General features: G+C 30.8%; 4 protein-coding genes across 4 annotated transcripts; 2 read left to right on the top strand and 2 right to left on the bottom strand.

The window, feature by feature from the left end:
• Window positions 1-338: 338 nt before the first annotated feature.
• Window positions 339-2,319, top strand: LOC145131999 (Tetratricopeptide repeat (TPR)-like superfamily protein). Its single transcript, XM_079066642.1, has 3 exons — window positions 339-460; window positions 531-813; window positions 912-2,319. The coding sequence occupies exons 1-3, from the start codon at window positions 420-422 to the stop codon at window positions 2,157-2,159; spliced, it is 1,572 nt and encodes a 523-aa protein (XP_078922768.1). The 5' UTR covers window positions 339-419; the 3' UTR covers window positions 2,160-2,319.
• Window positions 2,320-3,251: 932 nt separating this feature from the next.
• Window positions 3,252-5,976, bottom strand: PUR7 (purin 7). Its single transcript, XM_079066637.1, has 11 exons — window positions 5,501-5,976; window positions 5,117-5,218; window positions 4,904-5,033; window positions 4,718-4,810; window positions 4,563-4,651; window positions 4,387-4,467; window positions 4,081-4,260; window positions 3,929-3,979; window positions 3,804-3,850; window positions 3,610-3,667; window positions 3,252-3,519 (listed from the first exon to the last, which is right to left on the bottom strand). Exons 1-11 carry the CDS (start codon window positions 5,822-5,824, stop codon window positions 3,454-3,456), a joined length of 1,221 nt encoding a protein of 406 aa, XP_078922763.1. The 5' UTR covers window positions 5,825-5,976; the 3' UTR covers window positions 3,252-3,453.
• A 6,371-nt stretch (window positions 5,977-12,347) lies between these two features.
• On the top strand, window positions 12,348-15,305 carry PEPKR2 (phosphoenolpyruvate carboxylase-related kinase 2). Its single transcript, XM_079066632.1, has 4 exons — window positions 12,348-12,576; window positions 12,729-13,574; window positions 14,215-14,511; window positions 14,631-15,305. Exons 2-4 carry the CDS (start codon window positions 12,800-12,802, stop codon window positions 15,011-15,013), a joined length of 1,455 nt encoding a protein of 484 aa, XP_078922758.1. The 5' UTR covers window positions 12,348-12,576; window positions 12,729-12,799; the 3' UTR covers window positions 15,014-15,305.
• A 1,214-nt stretch (window positions 15,306-16,519) lies between these two features.
• Window positions 16,520-18,485, bottom strand: LOC145131983 (bet1-like protein At1g29060). The gene is made up of 5 exons (XM_079066626.1): window positions 18,195-18,485; window positions 17,469-17,553; window positions 17,155-17,278; window positions 16,984-17,040; window positions 16,520-16,855 (listed from the first exon to the last, which is right to left on the bottom strand). Exons 2-5 carry the CDS (start codon window positions 17,525-17,527, stop codon window positions 16,694-16,696), a joined length of 402 nt encoding a protein of 133 aa, XP_078922752.1. The 5' UTR covers window positions 17,528-17,553; window positions 18,195-18,485; the 3' UTR covers window positions 16,520-16,693.
• Window positions 18,486-19,173: the final 688 nt, after the last annotated feature.

Here is a 19,173-nt window from a genome sequence, read left to right as displayed (position 1 = left end):
ATTAATCATATGTTTTTATTTAGAGAAAACTCAATAGATTTGGAAAAAAATCATCAAAGTTTATTATGTAAATGGTTCTTTTTCATGTGTTTTTATTCGGTTTAACCGGTTCAACCGGGTTTTTTAAAGACCGGCCGGTTCAATACAGTCTAGAAATCAATACAAAACTGGTGATAATTGAACCACCCCCTCCTCCGATTCCCGGTCCAACCGGTTCGACCCGCCGGTTCAAACCGGTTTTTAAAACATTGATGTGAACATAGTGAAATTTTGGATAGTCAAAAAGTACTACTAGATTAGATGCACTTTAGGGGCCCAAAAGGAAATATACACCGAAAAACTAAATTCAGATTCCCGCATTTGCCAGCGTGAGTGACCCTACCCGGACTGAACTCGTGCTGAATTCATTGTAATTTGCCATGGCGATTCGCTCACTTCTCACCCGTCTTCAGCCACTAAGGTAAGCTTCGTTGACCCAATCTCTGTATTTCTATATGAAACACACAATACCCACAAAGATTTTATTGCAGTTTCCGTAAAATGCGCTACGGTGGAATTGCAAAAGGATTCAATTTTCTAAGGCGCATTTCGTCGAACAACTTATCGGCATCTGCATACCATGACTTGCCGCCTTCTAAACAAAATAACGACATCGACCTTAAAAGCAAGTTACTTTTCCTCAGGTATCCTCGACGAAGCACGACGAGTGTGCTCCAGAATTGGGTCAGCGAAGGCCGAAAAGTCTCCATTTACGATCTTCGAGATATTTCGAATCAACTTGTGAGACGTGGGCGTTACAAACACGCTCTTGAGGTTTGCTCCTTTTACACTGTAGGTCGTATATAATCATGAAACTGCATTGATGGTTTTCCTTTCAAAATGAGAAGTTTGTGATGTATATTTGTTGACAGGTAATGAAGTGGATGGAGGATCAAGAACGTTTCCAGTTTTCAGACTCTGATCATGCTCTCAGGTTAGAATTAACCATCAAAGTAAGTACTTTGGAAGAAGCCGAAGATTACTTTGCCAAACTACCTAACACAGCTTCACAAAAAGCTTCATATCTCCATCTTCTCAATTCATACGTTAGAGATAAAGCCACAGAAAAAGCCGAGTCTCTAATGATCAAAATGACTTCTTTGGGTGCTAATGTGACTCCACATCCATTTAACGCAATGATGAAGCTTTACATAGCCACATCTCAATTTGACCTTGTAATATCTGTCATATCCCAGATGAAGCAAAACAAAATCCCAAGAAACGTGCTTTCTTATAATCTTTGGATGAGTGCAACCCATGAGGTTTATGGGGTCCAAAATGTCGATATTGTTTACAAAGAAATGTTAAACGACAAGGATGTTATAATCGGATGGAGCACTCTTTGTACTTTGGCTAATATCTACATGAAATCAGGACTTTTTGAGAAAGCAACTCTGACACTGGAAAACGCAGAAAAGAAGCTATCTTTCAAAAACCATTTTGGTTACTTTTTCCTCATTACAAACTATGTTTCTTTGAAAAACAAAGAGGGGGTTATTCGCGTTTGGAAAGCTTGCAAAAGGGTAGATGCAAAACTCACATGTGCAAACTACATGTGTATGTTGCTAAGTTTAGTGAAGCTTGAGGATGTTAAAGAAGCAGAAAAGATTTTTATAGAATGGGAGTCACAGTGTTGGAAGTACGACATTAGGGTGTCTAATATTCTTCTTGGTGCTTATGTTAGGGGTGGATTAATGGAAAAGGCAGAGGGGTTACATTTAAGAACATTGGAGAGAGGTGGGTGTCCAAATTATAAGACATGGGAGATACTTATGGAGGGATATCTTAAAAATGGAAACATGGAGAAAGTTGTGGATGCAATGAAGAATGGGTTTAAGATGTTGAAGGATTGTAATTGGAGGCCTTCGGGTACGATTGTTGAGTCTATTTTTGAGTATTTTGAAAAGAGTGGAAAGTTGGAAGATGCTAAGGAGTTTTTAAATGTTATTAGGGGTTTCAATCTTGCTAGTTTGTGTGTATATCGATCTTTGATTAGGATGCATGTAGCAAAAAAGAAAGCGTGTAGTGACATTCTTGAAATGATGGAGGATGATAAGATAGATATGGATGATGAAACTATGGCCATTGTTCTAGCTTCACAAAGTGATGCATTATCATAGATGCTGTAATTTATAATTTTTTAATTTACAGTGTTTTTTTTTTTAAAGCGGTTTACTTTGTACAAGGTATACAGCAAACACGTGCTTATATAGTTATATATACTCATGTAAACATTCACTTCAATTATTAATTCTTAAATCCTACTTGACTGTATCTAAATTCTAATCTACATGTAAAAAAGCAAGTCATTCACTTTAGTTATTGATTTTTATTTCCAATTATAATAAACATCAAAATGACTGGAAACCATTACAGAAGGATAAAATAATTATTATGCCTCCATTAATTTTACTACATGTGTACGACACTATAGCAGAAAACAGTGCACAGTAACAATAAGAAATTAATTAAGACTCGACAGTTTTCATAGTACCAGATGACTTGAGCCAACAATGTTACTCTATCACTCTATGTCTCCAATTCCAGCAAACAGTTGTACAAAATTCAAGACAAAAAAACAAAATTAGTAATTTATAATTTATAATTAATATAAAAAGTAAAGTTTAAAAGGCATTTAGTCGTTTACCAGCTTCGAATGCTTCCACCTCGATCCTAACTGTGGTCTCCCAATTTTTCATAACGGATGCTGAACGATCTCTCCCATATGTAAACCTAGCCTATATGAGTTAAGTTAAGGCTCAAGCATAGTTAGCCATAGACCTGAAAATATTTTCTATTTTTTCAATTTAAGTAATGATTATAACTTACAATGACTATTGAATAATCTACTTTTTGAAGTAAAATGATTTTTACTGGAAGACACTTTGTACGACTTTCAGTCTATTAACTAATTTCCTTATTAACTTAACTTTTCAATTTTGTCTATTAAACAAATAAAATAGAACTTAAATCGACTCACCGAAACAAGATTAATAATTAAATATAGTAGACAAGCCGAATAATAATTAAACATCGATAACTAGTTTATTTTTATTTTTGAAGTTTATTCACTTGTTATATAACTAATTTACTATAAAACCGATCTCATGGGACTTTTTCACAAGTTCTTCAAATATACCCTTATATGTTCAGTTAGCGACTTTTTCACCAAACACTACTACTTTTTCAGTTAAATTCTGCCAAACACAACCTTGAGGATTATAACCTGATCACAAAATATAACTTAAATTTAACCGATACAAATCGGTTACGAAAACAAGATCTAGATTCAGACAAGCTGATTTTGAGTTAAAACATTTTGGGGACCTAAGCTTCAAGAGCTCAGCCTTCCGTAACAAGAAAACAGATGACACTAAACATTGTTTAATAACTGCTTTGATCACATGGTTAAAACTAATTGGGTAGCAGCAATGACAATGCATCTGAAACATTGCGAGTTATCCTATCATGTATAGGCTCCTGCACACACAACAAAAAAACAACACAACTTAGCCTCTTCACTTCGCTCATTATTATTTTAGCTTACATTAGAGGAGAGTTTCTTTTTACCGTTGTCTCGGGTATCTGAAATCTTGATTTTGTTATCGTCTCATACAAGAAAATGTATCTGCCATTCAAAAACATTATTCTTTATGCATTTTTACAACAACAGTGGCTAAATTTGCAACTAAAAGACAAGTACAATGCTTAAAATAAATTAATCAACCAATCAGAATTACAATGGTAGTGTAGTCACGGCATACCTCCAAGCCAGTTCAGTAACAAGCTCTTCAGGAGCATTGGGAAGAACCTAATTGGTAAAAAAAAGAATTTGATATGAATCACATTCAACCAATCAACATTCAAACAGATAAATGTCAATATTTACCTTGTCCTCATAGGGATTGCAGTGATCTTTGAACCACAACCTCAAAAACTCCTAAAAACATTTCATATATCAAATTTCAAGTGATTGTAATAAGGCTTCCATAAAGAAATTTGGTGAGTAATGAAAGAGAAGGGTTGGACTTGGACTTGGACCTTATCGACATTTTCGGGCTCAAGCCCATTGTTAAAGCGGGCCTCATAAGAATGGGCTAACCAGTATCTGCTTGAGTCAGGTGTATGGACCTCATCGATCAATAGCACTGAACCATCAGGGCCCTTTCCAAATTCATATTTTGTATCCACTAATATCACACCATGTTCTAATGCCACACGCTGCAAAACCCAAAACAGAAGAATCATTCAAAATAGGGCTAAATGCAAGAAATAGCAATGTACTTTCATTTTTTTTTTTTTTTCAATTCTTTTGTTATTTGAAAAATCTTTGTGCCAATAAATCACCTGGCCATACTCGAACAAACTCAATGCTTTCCTACTTGCTTCATCATAATCAGCTTGACTCATCAGCCCTTGTTGGACAATCTGCAAGAAAGATATTTTACTCGAGGGTATTTTGGACATTTGGTTAAACAACTTCATTATACAAAATAGAGAAGAAGAGAGGACAATAGACAAACCTCATCTGGAGTAATAGGAACATCATGATCTGCAGCCTTGGTAGTTGGTGTGATTATATTTGCAGGTAGCCTCTCGTTTTTCACCATTCCTGATGTCACATATGGTATGTTAAATCCCAAAATAAAAAAAGTTATCAGATTTTTTTACTGCAAACCTTCAGGAAGAGCATTGCCACAGTAATTTCGCACCCCATTCTTGTATACAGTCCATAATGATGTATCCGTGCTTCCAGTCACATAGCCTCTGACTAAAAAGTTGGGACATTTCAATTTACAAAAGGTATAGAATGATAAACCATCAGGGGGAAAAAAATTCTTAATGTTAATGTGGGAGCACATACCAACAAATTCTATAGGGAAAACAGAGCATTTCTTTGCAATAGTAACGTTTTTATCTGGAGCTGCTATTATTGCATTTGGAGCAATGTGCTGAGTTTGGTTGAACCACCATAAACTTGTGTCATTAAGAACCTGCAAAATATTAAAATTTTCAACCATCCTTCTAAAATTTTCAACTAAATGAAATGAACGAACATAAGAGGGAGAAGAATTACCTGGCCTTTGAATGGAATCGAAGCAAGAACCCTATCAAATGCGCTTTGTCGATCAGTTGTGACTAGAACAAGATAATCTCCCCCGTCATAAATATCTCTAACCTATAAAATGTCAAAAAGTTAACCAGTTTCAGATCCATGAATGCAATTTATAAACGCCACCATGGTTACAGAAATTAGGGGAAAGTATTGCAGAATATCGATGACCCATGCATGTCCCAAAATCCAATTAAAGTTCGCATCTTGCTTAACCACTTCATGATTTCTTTTGATTTTACTTCCAAAATAGCCGAACAATTTGATCAGATGGTTGCTATTGTTACACGGGATCGATTCTTTTGGACAAATAAAGACGGGGGAACAAAGAAATACACAGCTTTTTACCTTGCCTCTTGTTTTAGATTTGAGAGAAGGGATGGTAAGATGAAGATTTGTCTCGGAAAGGCAATTCGAAAGTGAACTTTTTGCAGCAACCATAACTTCATCTCTACGGTCACTGCTTGTTAATGCATTCAAACTCAGCCCATCTTCTTGCTGCTTGGTTGCCATTACAATGGAAATCTTCGGCAATCTCTTCGAAAGTTGAGCGATCTTTAAATGAGATTTCGATGATGACGATAAAGGCAAATTGTTATTGATTGAATACGATGACGATGAGGAGATGATGGCTAGGGTTTTGGGAGGGTTTAAGCCTGGGATACACGCCATCCTTTTTCAAATTGACGACACGGTTAGTCTCCTGCCTTCTCGAATTTGTGACTTCACACCACACTTTGTAGGAGAGACCGAGAGAGATGGTGACGGGTAGGAATCTTAACCGAGAATCAACGCTCAAATTCGATTAAAAACGGGGAGCTAGGGTTTGGAGATTGTTAATTATAACTTCATAACCAATACTTATAAATCTTAGTATCTTTAAGAAAATCTCATGGATTTGAAACCCCCATAAAAATTTGTCAACAACTCATGCATTTGAAACTCCTACACCCTTTCACCTTCAAAGTAATTAATCACACATAATCTCAATCCAAGAAAATCGCACACTCTATAAGTTCAATACCTCATGCATTATATATGTAGTTATATTAGTACATTTTTCTTACAAAAGTTGTCGTTTCGTTGAAGATATTATGATTCAAAAGTTTTCATATAGTTGAAGCATTCACGATCCAAATATGATGATTTGAATTATGTCGCATCGATGGTAATTGTAATATGATTTTTTTTCTTTCAACCAAAACAAATGAAGCTTTTCTATTCTTTCTTTATATTCAATTTCTCATTTGATCTTTATATGTGATTTGTATGTATTACTCAATCTTGAATATGACTCTCCAAACATCAATGTTTTGGTTGGAATATCTTTCTCATTCTTCTTTTTCAAGAAAAACATTTTGATTGCAGGTTAGTGAAGAATTGTCCTCAAGTTTCTATGGTTGAATGGTGCAAAATAAATAAAGAAGATTCAGAAAACGGATATAAGTTTTTTTTTTTGAGCAAAGTAGACGAATGTTAGTTTTTTCTTTTGATTTAAATGTATATTTATGTAACATTTTTATTTATATATTCAACCACCCAATGTTCTTATTTATTTGATTGTAGTTTTTCTATTTTGATTATGTTTATTTTCTATTATTTTTTTGTTGGGTTATCCTACACAACATATTTACAAGACAATATTTAAAAGATAACATAATTTTTAACATTTGATATGTAATTATGATGACTTATCATGATATGTTCTTCGTATGAAAGTAATTTATCCATATTACTACGACAATAATTACATATGACATTTACAAAAATATATATTATATGTGATTTGTTTAACATATATATGCACCTATATATGTTATAAATTTATAATTAAATATCTTTATGTTTAATAATTGAAGGGATTAAAATGATGCATCAAAACCAATTATTTAGACGAATATAATAATAATAATAATAATAACAACAACAACAATAAAAATAATAAATACACATTTCCAAGTACCGTATTCATTTGAAATTCACACTACAACTCAAGAGTTTTTTAATTTATGTATAGTTATTAGTTACAACTCAAGAGTTTTTAACTTATGATTATTAATTAGTAATCACTAGTAACTTTTTATTTTCCTTTCTTTTATAAGGTTATAAAGTTTTGCTCATTAAAAACATTAATGTATTTGAAAAGATTTGTGATTTAAATATGAAAAGTTAATATAAATGTTATAATAAATGTTTTAGTGTTTTTATGTTATTAAAAGTTGTAGTGTTTATTTTTCATATTTTTTATTATTCGTTGTATATATATCTTTTTTAATACAAATGTTATAGTAGATGTTTTTGTATTTTTATGTTACTAAACGTTGTAGTTCATATTTTTGTTCATATATTTTGTTACCCGTTATATATAGATTATCATACGTTTGATATATAATTTACACAATTTTAAACGGTTTATAAAATTATCAAATAATTGTATATATAACAATGACTTACAAATTAAAACTATAATCATCGGCATACTATCTTATAAAGGAAACATTTTTTCTTTCACCACATTCATTTAAAACTCCAAACTTTTCATATTTCCATACAATATACTTAATTTATTAACTTAAATATGCTTTTAGTTGTAAACATTATCATAAATGGAAGAATTTGTGACTTATCAATATGATATACTTAATTTGTTAACTTCAATATATAGTTAAATAAATAACCTACATTAATATATCAAATAAGCTTAAAATTTTAGTGTAAAATTTAAAACCTAAAGTAAATTATCAAATAATGTTTAAAAAATTCAATATATATTTTTTAACATAGTTAAAAGGAAAACATTAAATATAATAATAATAATAAAAGAACCTAAATTGATGAATCGAATTAACTAAAAGGTGTCTGAAAACTATATTCTAACAATATATTTTTAACCTGCGTCGCGCAACGCGCGGGAATTCGTCTAGTATACTTATAAAAGAAACATTTTTCCTTTCACCACATTCATTTGAAACTTTCATTCATTTTTCCTTTCACCACATTCATTTGAAACTCCAATGACTTTTCAATTTTTTTCTAATAATGATTATAAGTTGGTTAATAATGTTAAAAAAAATATCACACCTAAAGTGTAATCATATATAAACAAAATTTTAATATTAAAAAAATATATTTTCTTCTACTTATAAAGTTATGTTTTTAACTTTTACCATATTATACTTAATTTATCAGGTCTAATATGTTGTTGTATGTAAACCATTATCATTTTAAAGCTACAATTTTTGAAAAATTTGTATAAATACTTAAATTGTTAATATAAATATAACCTTATAGGATCAACTTAAATATAAATTTTAGTTCAACTTAAACAACCCAAAGAATATTTTTTAAATAGTTAAAATTGATAAATTGTAGTGCTTTTCAAATAATGATTATAAATTTGTTAATAAGGTTAAATAAGTATCAAACCTAAAGTGTAATCATAAATAAACTAAATTTCAATATTAAAATAATATTTTTACTTCTACTTATAAAGTTATGTCTTTAACTTTTAACATATTTTACTTTATTTATTTAATTTAATATGTTGTTGTATTTAAACCATTATCAGTCTAAAGCTACAACTTTTGAACAGTTTTGACAAAATACTTAAATTGTTAATTAAAATATAACATTACAGGGTAAACTTCAATATAAATTTCAGTTCCACTTAAAAAACCCAAAGAATATTTTGTGAATTGTTAAAAGTGATAAATTGTAGTGCTAAATGCAAAAACTAAATTGTAATATCAATTTAACTAAAATATTTCCTAAAGATATTTTTATAATCGTTAAAAATTTTCAAATAAGTAGCTTAAAATAACTTACAATAACAATAGCTAAAAATAACTTTATATAAATGATTATATTGTTACCTTTAAAATAAAAAAAAAATTGTTTGATGTTTTAAATAATTACAATGATAGAAATTAAAAGCTTAAGAAAATGAATTTTAAAAAATTAATTAACAATAACAAGAATTATAAATAACATTAAACCATATATTATATTTAATTTTATTCATGAGTAACCCGCGGGTAGAAGTCATTCAAAAGATTGAGATTATGCAGTTTTAATAGATGTGTATATTATCATATAATTCAAAATAATCAATATATTATATAAACTTAGTATACGATTTATTATATCAAATTTAACAACAACATTATTGTTATATTTAAAAAAACATATATTTGTAAAAATTTCAGCTATATAGATGCTTCTGCGCAACGCGCGGGCATTCGCCTAGTATACTTATAAATGAAACATTTTTTCTTTCACCACATTCATTTAAAACTCTCATGCATTTTTCCTTTCACCACATTCATTTGAAACTCCCATGACTTTTCAGTTTCTTTCTAATAATAATTATAAGTTGGTTAATAAGGTTAAATAAATATCAAACTTAAAGTGTAATCATATATAAACTAAATTTCAATATTAAAATAATATATTTACTTCTACTTATAAAGTTATGTTTTTTCAACTTTTAACATATTATAATTAATTTATTAGTTTTAATATATTGTTGAATGTAAACCATTATCATTTTAAATATACGATTTTGAAACAATTTGTATAAAACACTTGAATTATTAATTTAAATATAACATTATAGGGTCAACTTAAATATAAATTTTACATTAACTTAAACAACCTAAAAAATATTTTGTAAATAGTTAAAAAATGATAAATTGTAGCGTGTTTTTAATAATGATTATAAGCTGGTTAATAAGGTTAAATAAATATCAAATCAATAGTGTAATCATAAACAAACTAAATTTCAATTTTAAAATAATATATTTACCTCTACTTATAAAGTTATGTCTTTAACTTTTAACATATTATACTTAATTTATTATATTTAAAATGTTGTTGTATGTAAACCATTATCAGTTTAAAGCTACAACTTTTGAACAATTTGGACAAAATACTTAAACTGTTAATTTAAATATAACATTACAGTGTCAACGTAAATATAAATTTCAGTTCCACTTAAAAACCAAAGAATTTTTGTAAATAGTTAAAAGTGATAGATTGTAGTGATAAATGCAAAAACTAAATTGTAATCTCAATTTAACTAAAATATTTCCTAAAGATATTTTTATAATCGTTAAAAGTTTTCAAATAAGTAGCTTAAAATAACCTACAATAACAATAGTTAAAAATAACTCTATATAAATGATTATATTATTACCTTTAAAATCAAAAAACATGTTTGATGTTTTAAATAATTATAATGATAGAAATTAAAACATTAAGCAAATAAATTTTAAAAAATTAATTAACAGTAACAACAACTATAAATAACATTAAACCATATATTATATTTAATTTTATTCATGTGTAACTCGCGGGTAGAAGTAATTCAAACGATTAAGATTATGCAGTTATAATAGATGTATATATTATCATATAATTCAAAATAATTAATATATTATATCAATTTAGTATACGAATTATTATATCAAATTTAACAACAACGTTATTGTTATATTTAAAAAAAACGTATATTTGTAAAGACTTCAACTATATAAGTGTTTCTGTGTAACGCGCGGACATTCGCCTAGTTTTAGATATAAAGTGTTGCACTTGAAAAAAAAACATGTATTGGAATTCAATTAAAATTAAGGTAAATTAAGATAAGAAAAAAAATAATCTTAACCCCATTTATCTTTTCAAGTTTTAAGTAAAAATTTGGACCGTATTAATCATTATTTTCGCATATGGCACAACAGAATCTATTTGTGGAAATTTTTATATCAACACAATTGTTTTAAGGATTTTCGCAAATAATATCTTCTACAAAAATCTCAACTACACCCTATCTAACCTCTCAGAGGTAAAATTTTCTACAACTCATTTTTTGCACATTAATTTTGCATATTCTGACAAATTCTCTCTATAGAAATTAGAAAACGATACAATCTACATGTTACAATAAGTTTTGTCGTCGTTTTAATATTGTGTTATGTTTCTTTATCTACGCAAATGTCGTTTTCTCACATATCTATAACATTTTCTCCATATGCCATCTACGAAAATGTTAGAACTATCTCACAAAACAACATTCTCTTAAATGTATCTTACATTTTCGCAGATGACATGCAAAAAATATTATTTTTATATCAAATTCTAAAATATCCGCTTTGTATAACCCGAGTTTTTCAGATTTGAGTTTAGATACCTTGAAAATTTAAATCCATATTTTTATTCGAAAAAATTGTATCATTTCACTACAAAAATCTGGAAAAAAAAATATTAGAAACTTAAAGATATTCAATAAATTCCTATAATTATCAATTCGAAATATGAAAATTCCGAGATAAAATAAGTCCAAAATGAGCTTAATCTGATTTCTGTGCACCTCTAAAGTTTAAGCATATGTTTACTAAGATGGAATGAAATGGCCAAAGAATGCAACGCACAATGTACTAGAATAAGCAAATCGATAAACTAGAGCATTATATTTCATTATCATGTTTGGTTCGAAAGAATAGAACGAGTCATTCATACATGTTTTTTATGAATACATATAAACCTATTTTTTATAAAATTGATAAATAAAAAAAGAAAAAAATGTTTAATAATAATAAATGTTAATTAACGAAATAAATATAAATATCGTTAAATAAAGTGCATATAAACATAATTTATTTGGTTTAAAGTATATCTTATATGCTTTACAATAATTAAAAAAGTTATCTATTCAAAAAACTATAAAATAAAAAGTTATATCTAATAAAATTTAGAATATAATTATAATATAAAATATATTTATTTAGAAAATATAAAAATATATTAATTGAAGTTTTGAAAAATTTAAGAATATCCTAATTTGGATACGCTAATTATACTATTCATTATTTTGAATACGCGATGGTAAATGATCATAAATGTGGTAAAATAATTAAAGACCCGTAATAACAAAAAATATGTTGCTTTCATGTGTACTTTTATTATCTCAATGTCACATAGCAGCATATTATAAATTTCCCTTACCAAAAATTATTTTATGTAGCTTAGAAAAATAGATGAGAGTATATTATTATTTTATGCATAAACACATTTTCCAAAAACGTAAAATGCACTATTATTATTATTATTATTATTATTATATACATTAATTTATTAATATTTATATTTAATAAAGAAATACGGGGTAGAAAAGAAAAGAATAGAAAACGCATCCGGGTCGTTGGCATTAGAGACACGTCGATTCCATCTATAAAAAGGCATTTCGCTAAACCCCCTCCAAATCTACGCGTACCCAGATCTTCATCAATCAACCGATCCATCCATCAATGGCACCCGAGTGTTTTAGGGCTTCTTTCTACCTTCAATTCCATCAAACACTTGTTTATTTTCCCCTACATCTCTGCCTAACTCATTGAATCTGCATTCCCCGACACAGCCGCTTCTTCGAGGTTCATCTCTTTGCCCTAATTTTCGTTTTAATTTTACTTTGATATAATATTATTTAATACCATTTCATCATACACCCAAATCGATCCACATGCAATTTACTTATGTTTTTGGGTTATCTGCTATTAATCTTTGTGTTTTTTATGGCGTGTAGGAGCGAATCAGGGTGTTCTTGGAATCGCAAGTGAAATTAGGTTTATATAGATATTTAGTTTAAGGGTTTTGATGAGGAAGAAGAGAAAAGGTAGTGACCTATTATGGAGTGATAATAGAAAGGAAATCGTGGAATCAACCGGTGATTCAGAGTCTTTGATATCAAATCTCAAGTGTCATTACTCTTTAGAAGATTATGTTAGATTGAAAAAAAGGTGTTGTAAGGAAGATGTGATCTGTGGTGGCGGTGATTCTAATGGATCATGCAAGAATAGGCTTGCAGGTATTGCTGCCACTGCTCCTCCCTGTGCAACCTCGTCTCTGGTTTTATCAGGTAGAGGGATTAAGAGGAAAATTGGGTGTATCGATGTAGCCACTCAAATGGGTAGGAAGAACAAGATCGCAGAGGATTATATTAAGGGTGCAACGATTGGGAAAGGTAAATTTGGGTCTGTTTGGTTATGTAGGTGCAAGGTTAGTGGTGTGGAGTTTGCATGCAAAACATTGGTGAAAGGTGAGGAGACAGTTCATAGGGAGGTTGAGATAATGCAGCATTTGTCAGGGCATCCAGGAGTTGTGACATTGAAAGCAGTGTATGAGGATTCAGAATCATTTCATCTAGTTATGGAGCTATGTTCAGGAGGTAGATTGATTGATCAGATGACAAAGGAAGGTCGGTATTCTGAGCAAAGAGCTGCTAATATATTCAAGGAGTTGATGATGGTGATTAAATACTGTCATGATATGGGTGTGGTCCATCGGGATGTGAAGCCAGAGAATATTCTTTTAACAGCTTTAGGGAAAATTAAGCTTGCAGATTTTGGCTTGGCAATGAGGATCACAAATGGTACACTAGTCTTTTCAGCCATCTGGGTCTAAATTTATGTGTTTTTTCTTTATTTATCTTGCATAAAGTCGCAATTGATTTTCATTTGCCTTTTGAGAAACCAAAAGAAATGTTAATAATATGTCTTAACACAAAGACTTCCTAACCCTTGCAAATTTATGGAGCTTTCATGCATTGTGGTCACCTTTTTTATGTATTACTATTACTATCATTCATGCGTCAATACTTACCCATCAAAGTGCACATGTACTGGAATTATTACTTTAAACACCTCCCTTATTGTATGCACATTGATAATTAAAATTTTGACTTACAGTATTTGGGAATTGGGATTTCATTAGTAATAAAAAAAACTGTATTTTTGGTAAAGCTAATTGTTTGATGTCATCATGAGTATCACCAACATATGCTAACTCAATCTCTCAACTTCAGTGTCCACAGGCTGGTGAAAATCTGATACATGTTACAGTGGATTTTTGGAGTTAGGTTGTAAAAGAAGCGTTTTAGGAAAAAACTTAGCAACATACTTTCATTCATATGTTTATTATAGTATATACTACTTTCATTTCTTCCTGATATCTTTTTGATTTTAAAACTTAGTTATATTTTGTAATACTAATAATAATAATAATAATAACAGGTCAGAGCTTAGCTGGATTGGCTGGAAGTCCAGCATATGTTGCACCAGAAGTGATAACAGGGAACTATTCAGAGAAAGTAGATGTATGGAGTGCTGGAATTCTTTTGCATGCCCTTTTAGTTGGTGTTTTGCCATTTCAAGGAGACTCTTTGGAAGATGTTTTTGAGGCAATCAAAACTCGGGAACTCAATTTCCACACCGGAATCTGGGATTCCGTTTCCAAACCCGCCCGTGATTTGCTAGAACGCATTCTCACCCGGAATGCTGATTCCAGAATATCAGCCGAGGAAGTCCTAAGTAAGTTTCTTGAATTTTTTTTACTAAAAAAACGCCAAAAGTACAATATAATATAACACTTGGTACTTTTAACAGACTTTCATTTTCTTTAATTTAATACATGGTGGTTTTTGTTTCAGGTCATCCATGGATTATATTCTACACAGAGCGCAATTTAAGGTCTCTATCATTCAAGTCAAAGTCAAAGCAGCAGCAGCATGTGATAACAGCCACAACATCAACATCAACTGTAGTGGAGTTGGAATCAAGTAGAAAGAAGAAGATGGTGATGATGGATGATGGAATGAAGAAGTCATCATCTCCATTAATATTATTAACAACATCTAGAAGCTCAGTTTCAGAAGATGAGGATGATGATAGTGGTTTGGTTGATGCACTTACAGTTGCAATCTCGCATGTCAGAATATCAGAACCCAAGAGGAGCCGATTATGTGTACCCACAAGTCCCATTAGAGAACAGTGCTCTTCTACAACCAATAACCACCTCTGCAAAGCATGTTGACTTGACTTGACTCTCTCTCTCTCTAACTTTGACTTACTACTGAATCTTAATGAAGAATGAAGAAGTTGGTATATATAGTGAATGTAAATATAAGCTAGTAATGATGATGATGATGATGATTTGTGTAGATTGGTTTGGAGGGCCTGCTATTATTAGTATTATGATATGTTTGCTTGCTCTTTTCTTATATTCTCTTGTCTTTCTAAATCTGGAAACTGTAGCAAGCAAGCACAGACTCTGAATGAATATGAATAATAGTAATAAATTGTTCACATGGGTTTTATCATATCCATTTTCTTTGTCTTTAAGCGTAAAAGTATACGTGAGTTATTACTTGAAGTCTTATTTAAGAGATGATAAAGTGCAATATCTGTTTTTTTTTTTTTATGATGATGTTGCGAGATCAATTTGATTTGTTTTTTTGTCGATATACCTCCATGAATGAAGGTTTGTGTAATCAATTGAATCTCATATATCCAGCAAACAATGCTTGTTTGCAATCCTGGAATACATGAAGTGAAAGCACTCAACTAATAATCTGGTCACCAATGGAGCTCAAACTGAAGTAATACAAGTTTTTGGTATTTCAATACCCGAACAAGATACATCTAAAGGACCTGAAATTGTACAAGAAGCCTCATCCGATCCTAAACCATTGGATTCTGCAATAGATGATTGGTTAACAGCTTCCCAACAACCCCTTATCCAACATATGGAAGAAAAGAAACCAAATAATAACGTTCATGATGATGTTTTCATCATCTGTTCCATCATAAAACAAAAGCAAACGTACAAGAAGCAGATATCTAGGGCTGCTGAAACAAAAGTTGAGATGTACAACCCCTAAGCACAGGGTTATCAGATACATAGCCACATCAATTTTTACCTCTGAAATTGGTCGGAAAAAAGGTTTTTTTTTAGCAAGTCAACATGGACTTTAGGGTGCCAAAAAACAAATAAAAGACCTTTCGAATCAAATGTGAAAAATGCATGGGTTTTAAGTAAACATTAACCATTTAGAAAAAGCAAAAGTTTATTTTAAAGTAATGAGGGGTTATCTTGTAATACATTCTAGAAGGTGGACAATGATACTTTCCTCATTTTGGCATTTTTTTTTATTATCCTTCGAAATGATGGTTTATTCTTTTTAATAAAGTGATTTGGGACTTGAAAAAGTTAGTAAATACACTTTGGACGACTTTTAGCTCGTTTAACCCCATGTTACTAAATCGACATTGTCTTCGTGTATGTAGATAAATAAAGGGATTCTACGTATTAATGTAAGCAAATAAACCACATTTCTCTCATTAATAGCTCTAGTAAGTATCTTTGTTTCAACATTGTATTGATGTGGCAAATAACAATTTTATCAAAACAAAACGAATTCATGCCAACAACACAACTTCATTTTATCAACAGATCTTTTTTTTTTTTGCCAACAGATGCATAGGTGTTCTCAACAAATAATATATTTTTTACAACCACATCACAATACAAGCATAAATATAGATAAAAAAAGAGGAAAACTTTACTGACTTTATGGTTTTGTAGAGTTATGCAGAAGTAAGTTATAATGTTTACATATGAAACAAATCACGCTTGCTTTTTAGGTAGTATGTGCTATTCTGTCTTTTTTCATAAAAGGAATAATAAAAGGAAGTTAGGAGGTGATAGGTGAGCTCATCTTCTTGAAAATTTAGACCAGAAATAAACGAGCATTAGACAAAAAAGAGCAAAGAGAACAACATGCAAAACATGGGTTGAACCGGATTGAACAATGCTTTTGTTTAATTTCCTCATGTTGTTCTTCACTCCTGCTTGTGCTTTTATAAGTGTCATTTGCTGCAACAACATTCAAATTATAATTAAATTTACTTTTATTTATTCGTAGAAAATGTAAATAATTAAGAAAATCAGACAGCAATTTAGATCTTATTGTTAAAATATGTATACCACATCAAGAAACATACCAGCTGATTAATAAAGTCATTCTGGAATTTGGCCTCTGACTCAATCTCTGACGCCACCTGTAATGCAACAATAATATTTAATTTTAACATTTGTTCAGCATTTATTTTGTTATATTACATCCATCAGAAAAATATAATGTGAGGTCATGTAACATAAGAAATTGATAATACATTTTTTAACTGTCTAACTTGCTTTCGGAGGCCACTGATCTCATCATCCAGATCAGCATGCATTGGATCAATACGCAGTTGAATTTCATCAGAACCAGTCCCTTGTCTGGTGCTAAGTCCTTCTCTGTCAACAAGTTTGAATTTGTCAACATGTTTAAATGAGTACTAATAAGATCAAGTTAGGGCTCAAATAGCCATGTTGACAAATTACATTTATAGTGTTCTTCACTTGTTTTCTTTTTATAGGCAATTATGCTTTAGCTATTAAGCCTATTATATCACTGAGAAAAAAAATCAAGAAGATAAGCAAGCACCTTGATCTATATGGATCAGCACCATAGTAGCCACCACCTCTGTTAGAACTGGACGCCATTCAACAACAAGAAAAACAAAGGAACCCTGAACAAAGAAGTGAATAAGATCACGTTGCTGAAAGCATATTATGTATAACATGGAAAATCAGGGAGAATCATAAACCCGATTCTTTTTCCAAAGCGAGACATTAAGATTCTAAAATATAACTTTTCATGTACAGAAGCCTTGCACTTCATGTACTGATGCTTTTTACCATTTCGTTGTTGATTTGGTGAGGTTGTTTGCCCTAATCCACCATTGTTTCTCACTGATTTATATTGACTAATGATGTTTTAACAACTTTTAGCCGTTCTCAATCTCAAACAGTAAGTTCCGAAATCATAACAAAGAGCACACACAGCCTAATTACGCAATCGGACAGATACAGACACGCACGAACACCATACGATATAAGATGAAAAGGGCGTAAAGGTAATTGTAAAAGCAAACAGGTTATGTCAGGAGCAACGTTGTAATTACTGATCGCAAATCCACACGAATACCATGTATTCATGATCTGGAATATGAGGATCAACTTGTAAAATAAAATTTTCATAAGCCCATTTTCCTAGGGTTCAAGTTATGCAGAAATTTCATGCATAAATAAACGACTTTTTCAAAAAAAATATCCAAAGAGACATTCAGATCCATAAAATTGAACGGGAAATTAAACTTTAAACTCTTACCGATTGAAATCGTGATCCGTATCAGCCGCAAAGATCGGAGAAGAACGAGGTCAAAATCGGAGATCTGGTTCTACAATTTCGAGAGAAAACTGAAACTTCCGATTCGATTAATTGAATCTCACTGTTGTAATCCTTGTTCTCAATTACAACTTGTCCCAATTCTGAAAATTGTAAGCCGTTTCAAATACAACTAGTCCTTTCCTGGAAAACGGGTATGATTGAGCTCTCGCGTTCGTGCCTTCGTGGGATGTTCTTTTGGATGGGTCGGGTTCGATCCATTCGATGTGAAAGAATCCAAAATAATTTTGTTTTTTAAAATAATAATCTATAAATAGTTTGACTTAATAAAAGTTTGATTTGAATAATTTGGTTAGATCACTTTTTAATATTTGATTTTTAAGTATTAAGATATTTAATAAAATTAAGGGATTGCATTCTCAAGTTTACGTCCACAAATCTCCTCTCTTCGTGATCAAATATATAAAATAGATAAAAAAATAATATTGTCAAATAATAATCTACAAAAACATGTTAAAACAATAACATCAAAAACTAGTTACCTGGGAAGGCAAATGTAGTAGTTGATGCTGAGTCGTTAAGAACCAAGAGAGGCATACTACCTGAAGTCTATGGGGTTGGTAGTAGTTTCAGGTATTTTTTTAACAGATTCAGGTTGCTCAAGAGGAAGATTTGAAGGAGGATCATGTGAAGAGTGAGATCATGGTTAAGAAGCAGGTCTTATTGTTAGAGGATGATCGGGGACTTGGGACCTTTCGAGGGCGAGTATGGGTCCCTAAGGTGGGTGGTGTTCGTGACACATAGTTGTGAGACACACATAAATCGAAGAATTCAATACATTCGGTTGCAACAAAGATGTATCGGGACTTGAAAGCCAATTATCGGTGGCCAGGAATGAAGAGAGAGGTGGCAAAATGTAACACACATCCCGAGAAGGTTCGTTTTTAACCCTAAATATGTT

This window comes from Lactuca virosa, chromosome 1, assembly GCF_052849685.1.
Source record: "Lactuca virosa cultivar CGN04683 chromosome 1, Lactuca_virosa_CGN04683_v6, whole genome shotgun sequence".
NCBI classification, from domain to species: domain Eukaryota; kingdom Viridiplantae; phylum Streptophyta; class Magnoliopsida; order Asterales; family Asteraceae; genus Lactuca; species Lactuca virosa.
The sequence above is the reverse complement of the archived record's forward strand: the minus strand, read 5'-3'. Positions and strand labels throughout refer to the sequence as shown.

What these genes read in the sequence shown, in the direction of transcription:
- LOC145131999 (XM_079066642.1), top strand. Translation starts at nt 420, where the DNA reads ATGGCGATTCGCTCACTTCTCACCCGTCTTCAGCCACTAAG. An exon ending in ACCCGTCTTCAGCCACTAAG is followed by an intron (nt 461 to 530) that starts GTAAGCTTCGTT and finishes ATTTTATTGCAG; the next exon opens with TTTCCGTAAAATGCGCTACG. An exon ending in GTTACAAACACGCTCTTGAG is followed by an intron (nt 814 to 911) that starts GTTTGCTCCTTT and finishes ATTTGTTGACAG; the next exon opens with GTAATGAAGTGGATGGAGGA.
- PUR7 (XM_079066637.1), bottom strand. Translation starts at nt 5,824, where the DNA reads ATGGCGTGTATCCCAGGCTTAAACCCTCCCAAAACCCTAGCCATCATC. An exon ending in TGGCAATGCTCTTCCTGAAG is followed by an intron (nt 4,652 to 4,717) that starts GTTTGCAGTAAA and finishes ATGTGACATCAG; the next exon opens with GAATGGTGAAAAACGAGAGG. An exon ending in GTTTGTTCGAGTATGGCCAG is followed by an intron (nt 4,261 to 4,386) that starts GTGATTTATTGG and finishes TGGGTTTTGCAG; the next exon opens with CGTGTGGCATTAGAACATGG.
- PEPKR2 (XM_079066632.1), top strand. Translation starts at nt 12,800, where the DNA reads ATGAGGAAGAAGAGAAAAGGTAGTGACCTATTATGGAGTGATAATAGA. An exon ending in GGCAATGAGGATCACAAATG is followed by an intron (nt 13,575 to 14,214) that starts GTACACTAGTCT and finishes TAATAATAACAG; the next exon opens with GTCAGAGCTTAGCTGGATTG. An exon ending in ATCAGCCGAGGAAGTCCTAA is followed by an intron (nt 14,512 to 14,630) that starts GTAAGTTTCTTG and finishes TTTTTGTTTCAG; the next exon opens with GTCATCCATGGATTATATTC.
- LOC145131983 (XM_079066626.1), bottom strand. Translation starts at nt 17,527, where the DNA reads ATGGCGTCCAGTTCTAACAGAGGTGGTGGCTACTATGGTGCTGATCCA. An exon ending in AAGTTAGACAGTTAAAAAAT is followed by an intron (nt 17,041 to 17,154) that starts GTATTATCAATT and finishes GTTGCATTACAG; the next exon opens with GTGGCGTCAGAGATTGAGTC. An exon ending in ATGACTTTATTAATCAGCTG is followed by an intron (nt 16,856 to 16,983) that starts GTATGTTTCTTG and finishes ATGTTGTTGCAG; the next exon opens with CAAATGACACTTATAAAAGC.